This window comes from Trachemys scripta, chromosome 7, assembly GCF_013100865.1.
Source record: "Trachemys scripta elegans isolate TJP31775 chromosome 7, CAS_Tse_1.0, whole genome shotgun sequence".
Lineage (NCBI taxonomy): Eukaryota > Metazoa > Chordata > Testudines > Emydidae > Trachemys > Trachemys scripta.
The window spans coordinates 69,896,370-69,918,400 of NC_048304.1; the positions used below are offsets into that span (position 1 = coordinate 69,896,370).

A 22,031-nucleotide genomic window follows, 5' to 3' on the forward strand; every position below is an offset into this window, starting at 1 on the left:
GGGCCTGCTCTCAGGTATAAAATTAAGCATGCTTGTGTTTGTAGGATTGGATGCTTATCAAAGCCCATACAGCAAATCAGTGCTAAACTCAGGAGCTGAAGCAGGAAATCCAGTATCCCAATCCCACATTCTAACCAGGAATCACAGTTAAATTGATGTACATTGAGTAAATCCATTTCCTTAGATGGAGTTACTATCAAATTTCACCAGTGTGACTAAGATCAGAATCTGGCTTTTCTGCCTTTCTACATGTTCCCTACTCTCAACACAATAAACTTTTCATGGCAGGGACCACCGCTACCTGTATGGTAGTATAGTGTGTGGTCCAATGGAGCTCTAAACCTGACTGAGGCCTCCAGCTGATACCATAATAGGATAATCCGAAGGGCATTTCACATCGCATATTGAGCTCTTTTAGTTTATCTAGCTAAGTCCATTTAAACAAATCATCTGATTTTTTTCTCCTTGTGGCAGTATAATATCCGGCAATGCACTGTATTTTACTGTTGGTTTGAACTGGAGCCAAACATGCAGCACATACTTAGTCTCTAGGACTCCAGCACTATGAGGCTGGGCTGGAGGATGGCTTTGGTTTCTGACACTCCTGTGCAAAACAAATAACTTCACATTTTCCTTCATCTAATATAGTGTGCTAAAAGTAGCAAAGGCTTAACATGTAATGAGCCCTGTGATCTAAAGCAATTTATTACTGCACCATTTGTGACTCAGTGGACAGTATCTGAATTTCCTTTGAAAAGAAAAGTGGTTATTTTCAATACAATGCTTTGAAGAAATGAGTGGAGCAAATAATACTAAAACTCCATGGCACTGCCAAAATACAAATAAATGATGAAAATGGTCCCCTTTTTGTGGTGCAAACTGGCCTACTCAAGATAGCTCTGAGATACAGAAGCGTAGCAGCACTGTCTTCTCAGGATTTCTCAGCGTGTGTTCTGACACTATGTATGGCTCATTCTCTTAGGCAATCTCTCCCTTCCACTCACCTGATGAAAAAATTTGCACGTAACCCCACAAAGGGAACCTTGCAGTGTTTTCTCCCTTAGCCATCTCCTTCAGGTTTTAGTACATGAACTGACAATAACTAACTGCAAACACTGAAATTTGCTGGCAGGAAAGGTATTGAAAACTAACTACTGAGAATAATCCACAGGCATCAGAAGATGATCATGACTAGTAACAAATACTTAGCATGAGGACAGTCAATCTGACTTGTTCTGGGATCCTGTTCGATTTCTCACACAAACTACAGTAAGCCCAAGTTGGGTTGGATGAGAGACCTCCAAGTTGCTAAACTAATATCTCAGCATGGGAACTCTGCATCTGCAGTGGGGATGGGCAGAGTATGGACATGGAAACTCTGAGTTTTAGAGAATACCATCACTCCGTTTATCATCCCAACTCTAACATCTCTCCATTGACTTGTATATATGTATAGTTTTTAATTAATAGGCTGTGGATTGTTCTGGTTATGTCATGTATCCTGCCGTGATTAAAATTAGCTAGATATACAATGAATTGCTTTTATTTTCAGATTTATAAGCTATATCTTTCTTCAAAGTTCAGAGTGTTTGAACATATCCTAAAAACACACAATCTCATCCAAAAATCACTTCCCTTCTCCACTCCACCCCACTCCAAACAGAACAAAAACAGATCAGTAGAAAAGTTAAAGACTATCCCCCAAGTATTTCTCCTCACGTGCCATGTCAGAACATGTTGATCAGATGTAACAGATTGTGTTCCATTTAAATGGCTATCACAAGTTTTAGTGAGTTTAGCACTTGGGACAGGAGGTTGTACATTCATTTTAGGCTGTGATTTTTCAAAAGGACTTCATGTTGGCCTAGTTCTGGTCCCATTTAAATTAATTGTAAAAATCTAGTCTAGAAGGAGCAGAGTTAGATCAACACAGACCCTTTTGAAAATTCCATCCTTAAGCTTTGGAGAAGCACAGTCCCTTAAAGGAAATTATGAAAAGCCTAATTTAAATGGAAAAATCCAATGTAAACACTTAAAAAGAAATCACTGGATTTTACTCACCCTGTTATGCTATTACCCATGCACATATGCTAGTATTAAAATTCTAGAATAACCCATATTTGGTATGGGTCCATTTTAATGATGTAGGATGAACTGCTGAATGAATTGTGACAAAGTGCTTGTTGAAATGTTTATATTGCCCCCAAAGGAAATAGCACTTGTTTCATTACAATAGAAATTGCTGGGATGTCCCTTGTCCGCTTTTCCTATTGGAATGGTCTCCTGTTGTATGAGTGAGCAATTATATTGCTGTCTGTTGGCTCAATTCGCTTCTGCGTCAAAGCTTGCTCTACACAATGGAGAGGAGAGTGCCATCAGGAAACTGAAGACTAGAAGACATGGTCTCTTTGTCAGTCATGCCATACTGGTACTATATTTTGTTCAGGATGAGAAACCCATAAAAGCAGTGAAGTGATTAGAGCAGGTTTAATGAATTCTGCTGATCCTACAATAGAACAAATGACTTATCTTTGGGATTAAAGCTGTGTCACCAGTGGGAATGCACATGGTATGAAAACAATTGCACAGCTTGCAGATATACAACTTGTAGCATGCAATTGGTAGAGGTGTCACATGACACAGCAAGTGTTCAGTATAAGCATCAAGATCTAGCTATTGTAGGTGCTTCTGTGTGTTCCCCATTACTGTAGTATCAGAGCACTCACAAATATTCATGTATTTATCCTCTCGATAACCCCGTTAGGTAAGAAAGTACTGTTATCCCCATTATATAGATGGGGAAGTGAGTCACAAAGAGACTAAATGACTTGCCAAAGGTCACACAGGAAGTGTGTGAAGGAAGAAGAAATTGAACCAATGTCCTAATGACTGGACTATACTTACTCTCTAATGATTTTTTTTCCTTTTCCTTTTTCTTTTTTTTTAAGAAAAGAGAGGAAGAAGAGAGGCAGAGAGGTGAAGAACAGATACGAAAGCAGGAGGAACTTAGAGCAAAAGAGTTGTACTTGAGCCTCAAGCAAGCTCAACAGCACAGCCAACACAATGAACATGAGGACCAGGAGTGGAAAGAACAGTGTGAGTAAACTTAATCGATGAATGAATATGAAATATGCACAAATCTTACCTAAGCATGTGCATAAAGAATAGATCTTTATGACGTTGCTATCATAGCAGCATTTTTCAGCTTGGTTCCTAGCCACATTGAAATCTTTTATAAATATCATCAGTGTGACTGACAAAAATTTAGAAACACAAGAGTAGCTTGTGTTCAGCTATAGCCATGTAGAGGGCACATCCCATATGTGACTGTACATACTACATATAAGGTTCCAATAGTTTTGTATAAGGGCGGTCTTAACAGATTACAGGGACTAAAATATGGTTAGCTGTCTCTTTTATATAGTAATAACTCTGAGATATACTGTATGTTCCCCTTTAAATGTGTGACCTTCCTGTTAATGAGAAAAATTACACATTTGTATTGAGGGAAGAATGTACTTTATACCCACTCACCCATATTGATTTGATTACTTAACAGAAAAAGAGGAAGAAATATTTAGAAGGTTTTAACTTGAACAGCGACATTGAGCTAATTATATATAACACAAAGATTAATAAAGTAAGCACTTAAAGTGACATTTATCTGGGTCAAATATAAGTGTGTGTTGTATGAGATAATTTGGTAACTCATGAAGTAGGGAAAGCAAAGCTACAGAGGTAGTGTGCTGTAGTATTGCTAATTTATATATGTTAAGAGTAAAGGAAAACCAACAACAGTAAAAGAAATACCTCAAAATATGTGAAGAATGTTTCTGTTTTTTTTTTTTTGTAGTTTTATTCATTCATTGCAGGAGTTCTTGGAAACTGATTACCAAAGTCCTGTTTCCTGCCATTCATATGAGACTAAGTCATTAAATTCAAAATTAATTTTATATTTAAGATACATTGCTGGCATTATCCAATATGGTAGCTGGCTGCCATCTATTTTGACAGAATTAATACTCTATGGATTAAATTTTCAATGAAAAAATTATAATTCCCTGTGAAATTATTTAAATCCAGGATTCTGTTCATTTGAAAAGGTAAAAGATATCCTTTTGTACTCCAGGCCTTAAAGGGATTTGGTGAGGAGTGGGGAGAGAGCATTTCACTTTTGAAATGAACAGGACTATTCCAGTTTACACCAGCTGACAGTCTAGGGTTGCCAACTTTCTAACTGCAGAAAACCGAACACCTTTGCCCTGCCCCTTCTCCAAGGTCCCGCCCCCACTCCATCCCGCTCCCTTCCTCACTGTCCCCCACCCTCACCCACTTGCTCATTTTCACTGGGCTGGGGCAGAGGGTTGGGGGTGAAGGAGGGGGCTCCAGGCTGGGGCCCAGAGGTTCAGAGTGTGTGAGGGGGGCTCTGGGCTGGGGCAGGAGTGTGGGAGAGGGGAGGGCTCTAGCTGTGGGTGTGTGGGCTCTGGGCTGGGGCCAGGGATAAGGGATTTTGGGTGCAGGAGGGGGCTCTGGACTGGGGCCAAGGAGTTCGGAGTATGGGAGGGGGTTCTGAGTTGGGGCAGGGGGTTGGGACATGGAAGGGGGTGCGGGCTCCCGGCGACACGGACCTCAGGCAGCTCCCAGGAAGCGGCAACATGTCCCTCTGGCTCCCCCCTTTGCCAGGGGACTCCACATGCCCCACCCCTGCCTGCAGGCTCTGCCACCTCTGCAGCTCTCATTGGCTATGATTCCCAGCCAATGGGAGCTGCGGAGCCAGGGCTCGGGGTGGTGCCTATGGCCGGGGCAGCATGTGGAGCCACCCCGACCCCTAGTAGCCGGCTGGACATGCCCGCTGCTTCCTGGGAGCTGCACGGAGCCGGGCTTGGAGCCTGTCTGCCCTGCTGGTCCTGTGGCCAACCACATTTTTAGTGGCCTGGTCAATGGGGCTGACTGGAGTCACCAGGGTCCCTTTTCGACTGGGGGTTCTGGTCGAAAACCAGATGCCTGGCAACCCTACGACAGTGTGGCCTTAGAGGATAGTATTTCAGCAGCCCACTCGGATGGTAGATACAGAAACAGAGGAAATTTGTAAGACTGGTGTCAAAAGAAAAACATTGCATGTGGAAATTGACAACATAACAAAATACTACAAATTTTACTGTGTTTAATTTGTTCGGTTTTTAAAATAATAAAATAAATTATTAATGCTGCAGTATAGGGACTGTGGTAGGAGAAGAGGGAAAATGAGCAACGGGGAAAAAAGGAAGCAGTTTTCAGCCAGGGTTTCCAAAATGGTTCTGAACACAGGTTTTCCTAGTCTGCACTTAGATTGTGGCCAATCAACCCCGCTTTGATTTCATCATTTTCTGATGCACATTGTCTGCAAGAGTTTATTTTTGTAGCACAGTAGAGTCTTTGGAGGGACTCTAAATTAGTGTAACTTGCATTGTCTTCTCTTATCCTGAAACTGTTTGCTCACAAACTCGGATGCCATCTAGTCCTCCATAGACTTTCTTCAACTTACTTAGCATCATGGCCACATGCCAATGAGTAACTTACACCCATACCTGTCACTTAAGTTCTATGTTTGTCCCTCTGGGCTTGATTTACCTCACACACCAGTTTCATGTTGGTGTAAGTCCATTAAAGTCAATGAGGTTACTCCTTCTTTACACTGGTGTTGTTGATAGGAAAATCAGGTCCACTGAGTCTAAACAGTTCTAAGTGTACCAGTGTGAATATTGTGGCTGTGGCAGAATTTTAGCAAGGGGGAATGTAAGGGGACTGTTGCCCCCTTACTAACACTCAGTGGGGGTGTTTTGGTTGGCTAGCTCCCAGCACTAAAGGGGGAAGGGTCGATGGGAAATCAGGAGCCTGAGACTGACAGTCCCCAGGAACAATGGGAAGAGGCCAGTGCTCCAGGTCAGCCTGATTGACAGGGCAGGCAGGCTAATCAGCATGACAGGAGGCCAGGGGGTCCTGTCCTCCATGTGAACTGGAATTGCCTGAGTCAGACAGAGTGGGGCCGAGCTAAGGAGAGAGCAGGGGCCCGAGCTGAGCTGGGGAGCAGAGCTGCAGCCCCAAAGCCAGAGCACAGCCCAGAGAGAGCAGACCTGCCTTGCGGGGAGAGCTGCAGCAACCGGAGCCAGAGGGGCCAGACAAGCAGCCAGGGAGCAGGTCAGAGCTGGGAGCAGTCACAGAAGCAGCCTGCAGAACAGACCTGTCCTGGGAACAGAGCCGAAGCAACCAGAGCCAGAGAGGCCAGAGAAGCAGCCCAGGGAGCTGAAGGCAGAGCAGCAGCAGCAGCCGGGCTGAGGCAGAGTGGAGCTGGAGCTGGAGCTGGAGCAGTTCAGAGCTGGGTGCAGTGAGCAGCTGGGGAGAGTGAGGGGGACCCTGGGCAGTGGGCCCAGTGCAGGGAGACGCCTCAGCCAAGAGGCTCTGCAGGCCAGACTTGGGGGGCATCGTAACCCTGACAGGGCGGGGGCGACACTGGGAAGAAGGGTCCTGCCACCTAGAGCCTGAGAGCGTGTGGCCACCACCAGAGCAAGTGTCCAACCCGCAGCGTCTCTACAGCACAGCCAGGGCCTGAGAAGGAGCCTGGCATCTACAAGGAACAGACTGTGAACTGCCCTGATGTTCCAGAGACACTGTTTGTAGTGTTCCCTGCCACAGAGCGGCGTGATGTGTTTTCCTTTAACCTTTCCCATTTTTCCTTATTCTTTTTTTAAATTAATTGTTAATTAAATAACTTGTATTTGCTTTAAATTGTATGAAATGATCAGTGGGTCAGGGAGGTGCCCAGTGCAGAGAGAGTACCCTGGAGTGGGGACACCCTAGCCCCTGTCCTGGGTGACCACAGCATGGTTGGGGGTCGAGACCCCCAGGAATCCTGGGCCCAGCCTTGTCGGGGTTTACGAGGACTCTGCCAGACAGGAGAGTGGAAGGGGAGTCCTCAAGGGCAGGGAGGCCTCTGGGTAAAGGAAGTGGGAGCGAGGACTCAGATCCTTTCACTAGCCCACTTCACCAGGGTAGTGCAGAAGCCAGGAAAGTTCCCCACAATAGCGGGACCATTCCCCGCTTACATAAGTTAGTGTAACTCACGTGGGGAGGGCTGGAAGAGGGGAGCGTAGCAAGAAAAGTAACTAATAGGAACATTTAGAATGCATATGTGAAAATAGGTTTAAGGAAATCTAAAGGAGTGTAATGCCACCGTGCATTCAAATTCAAAATTTGTTCCTGAATGCCTCTCTCCACTCTTGAGGTGGTTGTTTCTGTTCAGGCTTTAGGCTCCCCATTGCAACATTGTAGCAAAAGTTTACAGTACTGTTAGGCTTGCAGTAACTGTGTTTGGCCTCTGTCCTAAATACTAAATAAATAAATAAGTAAGCACATGCCTACGCAAAGGAGGCACTGTCAGATGCAGCATTAGCATCTTTGCCATTCTGCACCTGCTGTTGAAGCCACATTATCCATTAGGAGCTGGGCCAGGTTCTTCTTGAAGTCAGCCCCCTGCACTCAGCAGCAGCAGGGGTCACAGCTGAAGAGGAGCAGCAGTGCTAGTGCATCTGTTGTGGAGGGCAAATGTAGCAATGATATTGATGACACTACTAATTTATTTAGTAGATGGAATTTAGAAAGGAATGAGGATTCATCTCTCATCATCACATTATTTCTCAGCTGTTTATTGCCAAAGCAATAGGCATAGACGAAGTGTTGCTAATTTTAGTTTCTGTTGTTCACTTCAGTTCACTTGATTGTGCCAAATAACAATAAAAGCCCTTAGAACTGCTGTAGTGTCACTTTGCTATAGTTAATTGAAATACATATTTTTAGTGCTTTTTAATAGACTAAATGTCTAGTGTGGAATATCTTGAGTAATTGCCACTATAAAAAACAATTGACGTTATAAATGTAATTATACATTTAGATTTCACATGCTGGACATATGATAGGAATGTCTTGGAGAGCAGTTGTGAGTTGATACAAGTATAGAAGGGTACAAGTGTATTAGCAGAATAGTGTATTAATGGAATAATGTGAATAAGATTAATGGAAAAGCGTGAACCAAGAAGTCCATATTTCAGTGTGCTTGTAATGGCTAATAATAGCATGAGACTAAGAAGAAGTGGAGTTAGTTTGGGAGATAGGCATGTATAGATATTGCTCAACTTTGTTCCTAACCATAATAAAATCCATGTCATAGATTCTCAAAGTGTTCATGAGTAGTATTATGTTCCAGTCTCTATAGTGATCTGTGCTTGTTGCATAGTTGCAAACAAAGGACTTGTAAAATACCAATGGAAAAATTGTTTAATACCTATAAGTGGGATTGAATACTGCAAAAATCTATTTGTGGAATAAATTATTTGATGGAAAACAGCAAAATTTACTGAGTACTATGTTAATCGAACACTGCTTGACCAGTTCTATTAATCTCCAATGTGAACAGTATTACAGTATATTAATGAGAGCAGAGTGACTACTGCAAAAAAGTCTCTACATTTTTGCTTGAATTTTTAAGGGAATTTGCTTAGATTGTGTGAACACAACTTCTTTGTGTTTGCTTTCCATAAAAATTCAAGTGAACATGTTTACAGGCAGGAATGTTTGCTAAAAGAATGATTTTTAAGCAAATAGGCTCCTATTCAGCAATGCATTTAAGCACATGCTTAATTTTAAGTACGTGCTTGAGGCTCATTGATTTCAATGGGCCTTAGAGTGTTTTGTTGAATAGCTTTACAGCTTTAACATAAGCAGATTGTTGACCAGGAGCCATACTGCAGAATATTTATAGGAAGTCAATTTCCAACAGGGGAACAGAAACATACCATGTGACATATATGTGTACTCAAAATGTTGAATTTTGAATTTGAATATTAAATAGTCATTATGAACTACTCATAAACAAGCTACAGACTAAGAATTATTAACAAGGGCACAGCTGAAGCAAAAGCTTTTAAAATTGGGATGCATATTCATGACACAATTTTTTGCAGAACTCACCCTGCTCCAGCTGTGACTCATAGTGCTTCAAAAGCACAAAATAGACCATAAAAAATGGAGAGCTCCTAATCTTTCGCAAATGATGTGACTTACTCGAGTTCAGTCCCAGCACTGCATGAATTAATCCACATCTGTATTAAAAGATCTAGTGTTAGAATCCTGTCAGAACTGCAAAGAGGGATTTTCCCCGAGTCTACATGGAAATATAAAAGTCAGTGCTCTGTTTTCAGTAAAAAGATAACTTTGGCATGTTTAGAAAATTGTAGGGACTGTAAAGTGATCTGGAATAACTAAGGCCAAATCAAATCTCAGCCCAGATTCAAAAGCTCCTCTGTTCCAAGGTTCCAGGCTAGTTGGTCTCACTCTTACAGACTGTGCAGATTAGGGTTACCATACACCTGGGTTTTCCTGGACATGACCTCTTTTTTTTTTTTTTTGGTCCTCCGCCCTCCATCCGGGTGGATTTTTCAAATAAGAGGAAATGTTGGGGATTTTTGTGGAGCAGATGGTGCAGTTCAGCAAGAGCCATCTCCACATCTCGATTGGTCCTTCCCCTTCATCCACAACTGCCAGCAGAACTGTCCCTTGGGTATAGCAAATTGTGCAACTGCCCCAGGCCACCCGCTTTGGGGGGCCCCGCAGGCAGGGAGGTGAGACGGGTGGGCGAGTGGGGTGAGGAGCCGAATGGGAGACAAGCGGCAGGTGGATGGGGGGCAAGAAGGAGCTCCCCTACCAGAACCTTCCCCTCCCACTAGCGCCTCCGGCCCTCTGGCGGGCCCCACCGATCAGTGCCCCCCCCCGCCCCGCAGTGCCTGTCACAGATCAGATGTTTTGCAGTGGCGGGGAGGGGAGAGGAGCGAGGGCGAAGCGTGCTTGAAGGGAGGGTGCGGAACTGGGCGGGGAAGGGGTGGGGCAGGGGTGGGAAGAGGTGGGGTGAGGGGGGGCCTTGGGGGAAGGGGAGAAGTGGGGGCGGGTCCTGGGTGAAGCCAGGGGGAGCCCCCCAGCAGAATAGAAACTCGGAGCCTATATCCTGGGCCCCACCTCCCCCTAGGGACGGCCCTGACTGCCGGATCCCACCCACCCTGGCTTGGCCCGCCAGGTAAGCACCTCTCAGCCAGGCAGTCAATCCCGCCGCAGGGCCTCAGAGCCCGGATAGGAGGAGTGAGAGGGCCAAGTTCCAGCTCCCCACCCTGTGGTGGGGGAGAGGCCTGCAGGGAGGACTGACGGGCTGGCACTGTGTCCCTGGACTGTGCCAGCTGCCCTGCCACTGTGACAGGGAGCATGATACTGCTCCCCACCTTGAGTGTGCGGCTGCAGGTACCACCTCCAAACCCCCCAAAATCCGCACCCAAAACACCCCCCCAACACCCTCCAAATACCCCCTCCAGCACCTCCCAACTGTACCTCCTCCAAATACCCCTTCCCAGTACACACACACTCCTCCAGTTCCCCAACTCCTTCCCCACCACCTCCTGGCAGTGTCCTCTATTTGGTAACTTGAAATATGGTAACCCTAGAGCAGATTTTTCTCTCTTGTCCATCACACCTGAGTTGAAGGAGAATGTGCCCTCCCTTGCTTCTGGCAATACTGTAACCTAATAGGAAGGATAAGGATAGGGTGGTGAACTTGGACTCAGACTCTTGAGACCAGGGTTTGATTCTTGGTTCAGCCACAGGTTTGTGTGTGACCTTAGCAAATCTACCCTTTTGCCTCAGTTCCCAGTTTGTAAAATAGGGATAATATTTCCCTGCTTCACAGGGAAGATATGAGGATAGCATCCATTAATAATGGAGAGGGGCTCAGGGACTATGGTGATGAGGGTCTGTCACAGGCTGGCTGGCCCTTTAAGGCAAGCCATGGTCAGCCTTGCCTGTAGCCAGACAGCTATCCTCTAGCTGTGTGTGATGGAGATGTAATTATAATGTCTGACCCCAGCTGCAGGAGATCAGGCAGAGGATTGTTTAAACAGAGCTCAGGCTAGGAGGAGACCCAGGAGAGACAAGCCAGGGGAGTTCTCTCTCTGGGGAGGATCTGGGGAAGGTAGGCTGGAAGAGACCCAAAGGGAGCCAGCTGGCTATGGCAGGGGGGCTGAGAGAGGACCTGTAAGTAGCAGGAAGATCCCTAAGGGAAGCTGCCAGAGTCCCCAAATTGGGGAGGCAGTAGGGAAAACCTGCTGGGAGAAAGCTGCATCAGAGAAGCTCTTTAGGGCTCAGGAGTAGGGGCTAAGAAGCAAAGGGCTTCATGCCGTCCAACAGGGGTAGAAGAAATTTTTGTTTAGATATTTATTTGGATGTTCAGTTGGGTATTTTGTTACCCAGGAAGGGATTTGGGCTACCTGCTTCTCAGCTGGAAGGCTGAGTGATGTATAAAGACAGATGGCCTGCAGAGGTACTGGAGGAGAAAAGCTCTGCACAATTGTATCGTAACACAAGGGGATGCACTGATGATGTGTGCGCATCTTCACGTGGCCAGGTGTGTACTTAGAGAGAGGCCAACTTATGCTGGTGATTCAGAGACTTTAAGGCCAGAAGAGACTATTAGATAGATCCTTTAGTCTGACCATGGATGATTTTATGCCCAGTGGCAGAGAGGTGTTAAAAATACACAACCTGTAGCACAGTGGCAGAGAGGTGTTAAAAATACACAACCTGTAGTATCTCCGGACAGTCAAACAGGAAAAATAATTCATTCATACAATGAATAATACCAGACATCCAAGCTCCTTTTGCCTTCCTATTGACAGGGTGGGAGATGGAAGGCTACAATGTGTTCTGAAAGATAACAAGTGGTGCAGAGATTGTAGCTGCTGCATGTATAGGCATTCAGCATGACAATATCTGCGCTGGTCTTGACCCCAGCATAAAGAGCTGGAGAAGCAACAGTCAGGTAGGGCACTGAGAATAAGGATTTAGTTACCCAGCTGTATGCAAAGGACAAGGAAACAAGAAGTATTAGAGATACAGGGCCAAATGCACCCTTATGCTTCCATGAGTGGCATTCTGAGTGCACAGAAAGGCACAGCAAGGTGAGGACCAACCCCATGACTTGCATGGTCCTGCTGACTGCCTTGAGTCAGCTAGCTATGGAGAGGGTGGGACCACAGATGGCCTCTCCCCACCCTTTCATTTCCCTTCATTGGCCCTGAGTATTCCAGGAATAAATTTAACGCACTGACCTTGGATCATTAGCTCCTGTGAGTTCCCTCTCCCCCTCGGTGGATTCCCTAGAGGGAGGTCAGTGGAAGCTGGGGACAACATGACAGTACAGCTCCTGCAACAATTATAAAGACATAGAGCCTCTGGCAACTTTTTCAGGGATCTGTGGGTGTTGGGAGGCTTAAATCCTGTCTTGCACTGAGAAGTGAGACAGGGAAAACTGTGCCTTTTTCTTACTGACAGAATGTTCAGTAGGAGGCCCTGCAAGTCCATGTGTATTGCTGTATAGTTTTTCTGTTACTTCTGTTAAGAAATCTGTAGTGAGGACAATTGTAAAACACAAAAAGACAGAATTCAGCCCAGGTGTCACTATGAATATATGTGATAAAATATAAGAGGGAGGAAGAACTGTCAGTCAGAGACCATAGTTTCTCTGGAAAAGACATGTTAATGTTAAACCATTCCAAACAATGCCACTCTGCTTAAGAATGCCACTCTTCATACAAAGGGCAACTCCCTAGATGGTAAAAGTGTTACAATATCTTTATATGAACAGGAAAATGTAGTCTAGGTTACTGGCCCCTACCGATATAGAAGTATTAAGCAAAGTAAGGATTGTAGACACATCTCTGTTGAAGTACTTGTCTATGGCTGAGTGAAATGGAGCATGTAGATGCTTTTGCTTTTTTTCTTGCCATTCTTCTTAGATATAGGCAGGCTATCCAGGGAAGTCCAATATGTCTATACCAGTGGACCCTAGAGAACTCAAGATTCTTTACTGTATTCAGAACTCTGGTTCTAGCTGTGATACAACCGTGACAAATGATGACTGTTCCCTAACATTATTTACTGACCATGCAGCATTGCACTTAAGACTTATCTTCATTGCTGCTGGTGGCATTATTACAAAGACAATGACCATATTCAGAGCAACCAGTGTTTTGTGCCTCATATTCTTAAAGATAAAACAGAAAAGCTTTCCAAGTAATACTGTTGCCCCACTCAAATTATATATAGGAATCACTTCACCTGTAGGGTGAACAGTGAAAACTGTTTCTCTGTTTTCCATAGTATGCAGTAGTTCAGTACTCCACCCAGCTGAAAATTCAGGATGAATTTTTAGATAGACCCAAAGTATTTACCCAAACTGTAATTCTACCAAGTGTATAGATGAAAGCACCAGACTGAAACTGGATAATTTTTCTTGGATCACTTATTAAATCCAATCTCTTTATTTGCTTCCACTCCAGCACACCCCTTTGATGTTACTAAACCTCCAAAGTTTGTGGACATTCGTTGGTCCCTTGTTTGCTTATAGATTTTCTTGCAAGGTCTGCTCTTTCTTTTATTATTTCCTGGCTCCATTGAGTGTTTCCATAATTCACATAAATCAATATATACTTATGCTTATTTCACCTCAAGGTGAAAACCTGAAGCAGGCAAGCAGCCTCATGAAATGTGGCTGTCTAGCAGAATACCTGCATGCGTGCATTGCCAGTCACAGGTATCACTGCGGAGGGAGAAGAGGTAGTGTATGTGCTGCATACACAACTATGTACTACACATGCAGAGCCTTCCTTGCTTTTCAAAAATCTTGTATGCACTAAGAACTGCACAGTGAGTATTCATTTATCAACTCACTTTTTTTTCTAGTGCCTTGAGCCCCATTTTGATGTTTTTTGAGACATAAATATCTTTAGGCAGGCAAATTATTCCAGTACAAAACAAACCCTTAACATCCAGCGAAGCAAATATTAAAGAATCAAGCTATTGCCTCCAGTAGCAATTATCAATCCTGCCATGAGTATTCTGGCTTAGAAGAGGGCTCTTGGAGTTAGAACAAATATGTGTATACTGTGCATTGCAGTGGCTGAAAGGGTATTGCTCCTCTATTCGTTGATAGGGGAACACTTTTTCTTAAGAGTAAGTGAACAACATATTGCAGACAATAGGGCTAGCAGCCATTGGAAAGTACTATGAGAGAAAGGTGTGATAAGAATAAAAATATTTAGACTTCTAGTGGACACAGTTAATATCCTCTATTGTTGAGGTAACAAAACCATTTTCATTATACCCTTTTGTTTCTAGGATCTCATAATTTTAGGAAACATTCTCATTTTGGGCAGGTAACTGATTTAACCTCACACTAGTGATGGTGGTAATAGCTTCTGCTTTATGGGACTATCCCAGTTGTAAAACAGTGATGAAACAGCTGTGAAATTCTTAACTCTGACCTTTTGAACACACAAGTTCGAAATGAAGAGTGCTCAGGAGGCCTCAGTCATGGATGTCTTGTCTCTGGTGGCCTCAGCCAAGGATAGCAGCCTCATCATTCCAGATTATGGATATGCATATTTTATATGCTAGTGCAGCCCACTTTTTTTTCAGTAAAAAAATGCAGATTCAGCAACACTAAATCATTTATTGAACTTGTCGGTTGTGCTGAGTTGTTCATTTTGAGGGAGACAATCAGAAAGAATCTAAATGTTTAGACATTTTCAAAATGAAACATTACTATTTTTTATTTGAGACAACCTTTTGTTTTAAAATGTCCTTATTTTTTTAAAATCCACAACCTATTAAAATGGTAGAAATTGAAGCCAAACGTTTAGATTTTGCTGAAATGAAACATTTTATTCAACCTGGAAATGATTTTTTTTTGACTTTTCAAAATTGCCACTGACTTAAAAAAATCTGTTATTCATCCCCTCTGGTTATGTGTCCCCTCTGCCACAATCCACAGAGGATAGGACTCTGTTAGGGTATGTCTACACTACCTGCAAAGCCCAAATTCTGACTCAGGTTTGAGAGCAACCTCCCTGTCTGTCCACATGCAAATCAGTGTGACCCAGATCAACAAGCAATCAGAACCCAGGTCCTAGGGCCCTGCTCACGGGTGGTGGGTCAGAACCTGAGTCCCACTGAAACTGTGGTCCAAGCCCAGTCATTTTGCAGTGTGGGTGCAGATCAAGCTGCTAGACCCAGGTCAGAAGGTCTGCATAGTGCAGTATGGATGCAATAGCATAGCTGAGACCTGGGTCCAGTAATTGTAAATCAAGTTTTACAATGCTGGGTGGGAGGGCCGGCTTTAGGCCGATTCCCCTTATTCCCCAGAATCGGGCCCCGCGCTTCAGAGGGCCCCGTTCCCACGCCTTAGGCATCTTTTAAATTTTTTTTACTCACCCGGCGGCGCTCCGCTCCGGGTCTTCGATGGCATTTCGGCGGGGGGTTGTCCGCTCTGGGTCTTCAGCAGCTTTTCGGCGGTGGGGGAGGTCCTTCAGTGCCGCGGAAGACCCAGAGCGGACCTCCTGCCACCGAAGTGCTGCTGAAGCCCCGGACTGCCGGGTATTCGAATCGGGCCTCGCAGTTCGTAAAGCCGACCCTGTTGGGTGGATGCTCAGGAGTGGGCTCGGAAATACCAAGTCCACAAGCCCAGGTGCCACAGATCTGGTTGTACAATGCAGTATAGACATACCCCTACTACACAGCTTGGTTCTCGAGTTGTTGAGACTCAAATTTTATACTGCCTTACCAAAGCACAAGGTGTCCTTTGTCCCTTCTGTCACTTTTAACCCATTTTCTATTTTTAAAAAGTGGTGGTGGTGGTGGGGAGGGAGGGAGTGAGACAGAGGAAAAACAGCCAAACAAAAACCCCACAATTGGAAGCGTTCTTTATGCCAAATTTAGTTTTTATCACCAAGTGTATTGAAAGTGACAGGCAGCTGGGACTCACACAGACGGTGAAAGGGCAGCGTAGCACTTGGGGCTGGAGAAGGGATCAAAGAGCCCAGGGAACTTATTTTTTAAAAAGAAAAACATTAATATACTCAAAACAGTAGGGAAAGGGTGTTTATAAACTTTAGCCTAGTATTCTCTGTGATCCTTCTCCTAGGAACTGCTTTCCATAGTGGAAAGATACCCTGCATGTATCCCACAAACTATTTTTATATTATTCTAAAGAATATTTCAATTTAAGGAGCCGTAATCTAAGAGCATTAAGTCTTACAACGGTATGCTGTTGAGCTCTGATCCAACAAAGCACTTAATCATTTGTTTAACCAGGTGAATAATCCCATTGAATCCAGCTACTCATGTGCTGAAATTAAGCATGTGCTTCAGTGTTTTGCTTGAACAGGGCATTGGTATCTGAAGTCATGAAGCCAAAGACTGAGTTTCTCATAATGCAGCCCAAGCAGGCATCAAATGCATGCCTTGTAATGGTTTATTGCTATTAACCTTTACTCTACCCATTCTCAAAAGATTGACCATTGAGATTGGACCACTTGTGTCTCAGTGTCCAAGCCTGGTATGCTTTCCCCAACTGTGGGTCCATACCTGATGCCTCAGAGGCATGTATCCCTATGACATACTGTGACGAAGTGGGATTTTATTCATCTTATTATGTTGCATGTGAGTCTTACTGTCCTATACTAATACTGTGTGTACCTCCATTTCCCTGTGTACTGCACCAATATTTTGGTGGTGGGAATTGGATGTGTGATTTTTGCTGAGGCCCTCGGGGCAGGTGAGGCTGCCCAGCTGTCTGCATGTATGTAACCTGAGACCCAGGATGGAGGTGTGACCAGGTGACACCTTTTGCCCAGGAAGCAGGACAAAGAGAAGGAGGAGGAGCCACAGGTGGGGTGTCGGAGGTTGGATCGCTGGTAGCTTGGCAGTCTGCTTTGGGGGACTGGAAGAGGGGGAGTCTAGGCCGTCTGGCCCAGGAGTCCCCAAGATGGACGTGGATGAAAGTCACTGATTTCTGTGATAGCAAGCTCTGTTCTACACTGTGTTCCTGTCAACTAATAAACCTTTCTCTTCTACACACTGACTGACAGTCACTGCTGACTAAGGAGTTGGGGTGCAGGGCCCTCTGGCTTCTCCAGGAGCCCCACCCGGGCGGACTCACTGCAGGAAGCACACGGTGTGGAAGGGGATGCTGAATGCTCCAAGGTCAGACCCAGGAAGGTCAAAGCTGTGTAAGGTTATTGCTCTGGAGACAGTATGCTCAGAGAGAGGAGGCATGCTACACCAGAGTCCTGGCTGGCTTTGTATGGAGTAGTTCCAGAGCATTGGCCCAGTGACTCCATGACACATGCCTAATATACTATGCAGTGTTGGAATTTAGAGCATTAATTCCTGCCCAGCCCTGGCCATGGTGAATTTATGACGTGGAATAAGAGTTTCGATTTCCTTTATTTTACACAACTGCAAAGGACATTAGCCAAACCATTCTTCAATCCTTTGGTGGTATTTTGTGTGTTGGAATCTGAATATTTTTAAAATCAGGTAATAGAGAGGAATGAATGTAGATAATTGTTCTATAAAGAAAAGGGTAGAGAGCCATGAATATATTTCTAAAACACAAATGACTTTCTTCCCCACCCAGTGCGCCGCTCAAAGGCTGCAGATGAGGAAAGGAGCCACAAAGCACGCAGGGCCCGGGATGAATATCGACGGCAATCCTTACGAGCCATCCAGAAAGGAAAAGTGGCTGGCTTGAGTAACCTGTTCAAGGGGACCAGCCTGAATAATGAGCCAGAGATAAAGCTGAACAGCAACAGTCCTAGCCCAGTAATGACGCTCACTACACCAGCCAGGTTCGTTTGTATTGTAGGTGACTCAAAAAAATTGATCCTCCATTCATGGGCCATTTTAACAAGTGCTTCTTTTATTTGATTTTATATTTTTAATTTAATTTTGTTTTATTTGAGATTCTCCACAGTGTTGTTCTTGACCCTGAATAGAAAGGGGATGTTTTAAAAAGATCAAAATGCACTGAGTGCATAATGTCAGTTAAATGGTGTTTGGTTTTTAAAAGGCTCTTTTAGCATCTACAAAAAGATGGGTCTTTAAAAAAGTCAATGATTTGATAAGAATGCAAGGCTGGGATAGAGAGAGAATCAAACAAATTCTCAAGCAAACCTTAGCCCTGCAGCCTAGAAATAACTGCTGCTCAAGTGCTCTTTGACACATTTTATAGAGGGGACAACCTCCTAAGTTTTAGTTGAGTTTTCTGATGGCAAAATCAGGGGTCTTCTGAGGGTTTTTTTTAAACCTATTGATCCTTCATCTGTCTCTTTCGTAAACCATGTGGATTCCAGAAGTGAAAAACAATCCAACACAGCACCCCATCTGCTGTGAAATTTATCAGTCGCTCCTTGTGGGTATATATGTTGCCGTCTGACATTATTAATTAGGCTTAGTAAGATGAACAAGATAACATGAACTGGGCAAGGTGGTAAAGTTTAAAAAATAATGCACATTCAGGGAAGAAAGAGTAATTCAACTCTTATTTTCCCTTTTATTGCCAAGTTTTGTGATTACTAGTCAATGTGCTTGTGATGTCTGGCAGCCCGGCAGCACCAAAAGGACTTCAGTCCCCTCCTGCTTGGGGTTTGTGTTCTATTTTGACAAGCAATCTCTTTGCCTTGTTATGTGAGATACGGAAACTCACTGCAGATGGGTTGTTTAAATTCCCAGTTTGAGGAATCAAAATTGCTCTGTCTGAAATGCGGTGGGATCTCTACACTCGCCATCAAGCCACTTGTCAAAACAATCTTCTCATTATTTTTATTTTTCCAAACCACTTACATCAAAGAATCTTCTCTGAAATAAAGTAATAAACACACTAATAAAGATAGTAAATTTCAAAAACTAGGGGTTATAATTCAGCCTGAAGTTCTCTGCTTTCTAAATGGAGTTATTTATTACAGAATTGGGTGTTGTTTGGTGTGAATTACTCACAAGTAGGGCTGAGAAGACCTGAAAAAAGTTTGGATCCTTATTCAACCCTTGTCCAAAGCTGTTTATCCATCTCCAAGTCATATCTATGTTTAAAATTTGGTATTGTTTGTTTTTCTTATCTCTTAAGGCATCTTTTTGTCATTGTGTATGACTAGATTGTGACTCAGACTACATACCTGCTGAAGGGAATCAGGGGAGTAAGAACTCTCCTTAAACCCTTGTACAGGCTACCCAGATCTTGGATCTGCATGCATAGGAATAACAGCTACTTCGTATGTGTGTACTCCCCATATGGGGGTGGGGTGGGGAGGGCAGGTGGGTGAACAGAGGGAGAAGGGGCAGAGTCAAAGTATTGTTCCTCCAGTGAGGTGGCCAGTGCAGCTAAGCATGTAGGGGGTGTGTTGTAATCTGCTACTGGTGTGGACATCAGCAGATTACTGCTCCCTTGAGCAAGGGAAAGGGGGTTAGCACAGTATCTCTAGAGGGGTGAGCGTGAGTCACAGTGCTTCCTGAGGGTAATTCTGGGCTGGTGCAAATTTGTGCACTGCCTCTTCAGTTCAGGGCTGTCTAAAGTCACAGTAAAATGATGTTATTTCTGTGTGAGATTCCTATTTCTTTCACCTTCTATGTTCTTTGGAAAGCTTGTCTGGGTTTTTATTTCCTCCCTTCATCCTTCTTTCCTGTCTATTTTTCCCTGCTGATTTTCTCTGTGTTGAAGCGTTTTGTTCCTTTCACTCATCATCGTTTGTCTCTATCTGTGTGGTTGTATTTAATTTTTTTCTCCTCCTGCCCCTACCATGCTCACTTTGTCTACTGTAGTTGTGTAGAAATCAACTGGGAGCAATTTCATGATTTGGCCCTAGGCAGAAAATTGCTATAAAACCAACCCTTTTAATTCATGCTTAAACAGGACTCCAAACAGCCTTGTGGGAACTGTTTATCTTTCACTCTTAAACAGAATCAGAGAGAAGTGAGCTCTGGACTTTAGGATACACGAGTGGGTAAGCTGTCTAGGCCACCCATATAAAATCTTTAAAAGCAGCAATATCTGGGGGAATTAACTGTGCCTCCATGTGTAGTTTGCTTTCTTCCCTGTGTGGATAGCATGCACTCTCTCTGTTATCATAATGTCAGAGCAGCTTTTCCATGTACTTAATTTGAACACTCTGGTATTGGTTTGCGTATATTTCTGTGTTTGCACTGTTTTTATTTTACTTTTTTTCTGCCTACAAAAATAGGTATTTGGGAAAAAAATTGGTTGTTTATTGTGTTCTTTTAGCAAAGATGTATCTATTTGTACAAGTTGCATGCTCTTAAAACAAACCAGATGTTATAAAAGATGTTCAGAGGCTACTCTCAGAGCGGGGAAGAGGGATCCAGAAGGTTTTGGGGCCCTGAGAAGAAAGCATGCATAAATGGGCAGCAGTATATTTCATCTACTGGAGTTCCCTTTCATAGAATCATAGACTTTAAGGTCAGAAGGGACCCTTCCCCTTCTCTTCCCCTTCCTCACTGGGTTCCATCTTTTGATTCAGGTGGGTCAGGCTCAGTTGGGTGTGGAAGAGCTGTTGACTCTCTGTGGACTCTGCAACATCACATCCCCCTCCTAAACAAGCTAACTGTCATGTTGCAGTTCTGTGGTGCCTTTCTCCAGATGTTGTGAGGTGTCCACTGTCATTTGTGGGGTGGTGATGGTGTCACCACTCAGTACAGTGTCTAACTGTACATTAGTGGCAGTTCTTGAGGACAGCACCAGATTTTTTGTCCCCTCCTCTCTTTTGTTAGGACTGATGCAGTTCATCTCTCTTTGCCAGACAGTGCTAATTGTCCCTCTTGTACCTCTGGCCTTTGCAATATCCAGATAAACATCTTTATTTCTGCAGCAGTTCCACATCTCTTGAGTAGATGCTTACACTACCCCTCTACTCTCACAGGCTGATGAAATCCAGGAATTCTTTCCTGGACCAGGCAGCAGCATGTGGTTTACCTGAGCTTTTTTTAGCTATAGCTTTACCTGGAATAATACCTACATTCTAGTATACCAAAGGTGGGCTAGCAGGATGAGAGGAATTTCCAAACATATTGGGTATTTTAAGGGGTGGGGAAGCTTCCCCTAGGCAGCAGAGTTCAAAAATTTGACAAAAGCACTCACTGCTGTGGGACCAGGGGCCTTGTGGTTCTTTTGCTGGAGGTACAAATTATGCAGCATCCACACAGGTATTGTACTGGTGGAACGGTGCTGGTACAGGATTTATGCCATTTGGGGAGGTGGTTTAGCTTGAATGGGTTTTGTTGGCAGCACTCAAAACTGAGAATGGATGCGCGGAAGGATGTGCCAACAGAAGGCAAGTTTTACTGGTAAAATCTTGTAGCGTAGACCAAGCCTTAGGGCATATCCGACTGATATTCTGACTTAGGTCTCTGTCTTGCCACTTGAACTGAGACTCTTTGGGGTCAACCCTAGATGTTCTGCCATTTACACTAAAGGCCTAATTCTGCTTCTGTTGAAATCAGCAGCCAAACTGCCATTCAGTGGAAGCAGGACCCAGACCCTGAGGAGGATATCCATCAGATGTCAAGAGCACCCAGTATTCTCTTGCATGGCCTCCAATCACTATAGGGCAAACTCATCATTATCGAGTACTATAGGATCTAGTTTGCTTTGGTTGTCTGGTAGATTATAGTAGTGTTTCTCTGTGACTGCCCAGGTGATGTCCTGATTTTGAAGGAGTTGTAATTCAAAACAATACTAGTTTCAGCACTTACTCAGGTTGCCTGAAAATATGGATCATTAAATGATAGCTCCATTATAGGCAGAGCACAAGATGCGAGAGCTAGAAAAATGCAGTGAGCCAAACAGAAACTGAAGACTTACAAGATGTATAAGTAGGGACATAGGACCTGTGGAGCAATAGTAGAAGTAGGGGGAAGGAAAAGCACCTCAGAGAGACATTCCAGAGAAATGTTTTCTCTTCATGTTTTCCTGTGGTCAAGGCATGCCAGCCACAATGGCTGAATCTGGCTTAACATGCAGGGGATTCACACAAAAGGTAAAAAGTAGTAAATAATAATCTTTTGTCTATGAAAAATTAAAAGAAATCAGAGTGAATAATACAGCAGGTTGA

The 22,031-nt window shown here is 44.0% G+C and overlaps 1 protein-coding gene across 1 annotated transcript in view; it reads left to right on the top strand.

Moving 5' to 3' along the window:
- The window catches only part of SH2D4B (SH2 domain containing 4B), a 109,208-nt gene that overhangs the window by 40,825 nt on the left and 46,352 nt on the right, over window positions 1–22,031 (top strand). The window contains exons 4-5 of the mRNA XM_034776436.1: window positions 2,949–3,096; window positions 17,549–17,759. Coding sequence (XP_034632327.1) covers window positions 2,949–3,096; window positions 17,549–17,759 — 359 coding nt within the window. The remainder of the gene's footprint in view (window positions 1–2,948; window positions 3,097–17,548; window positions 17,760–22,031) is intronic.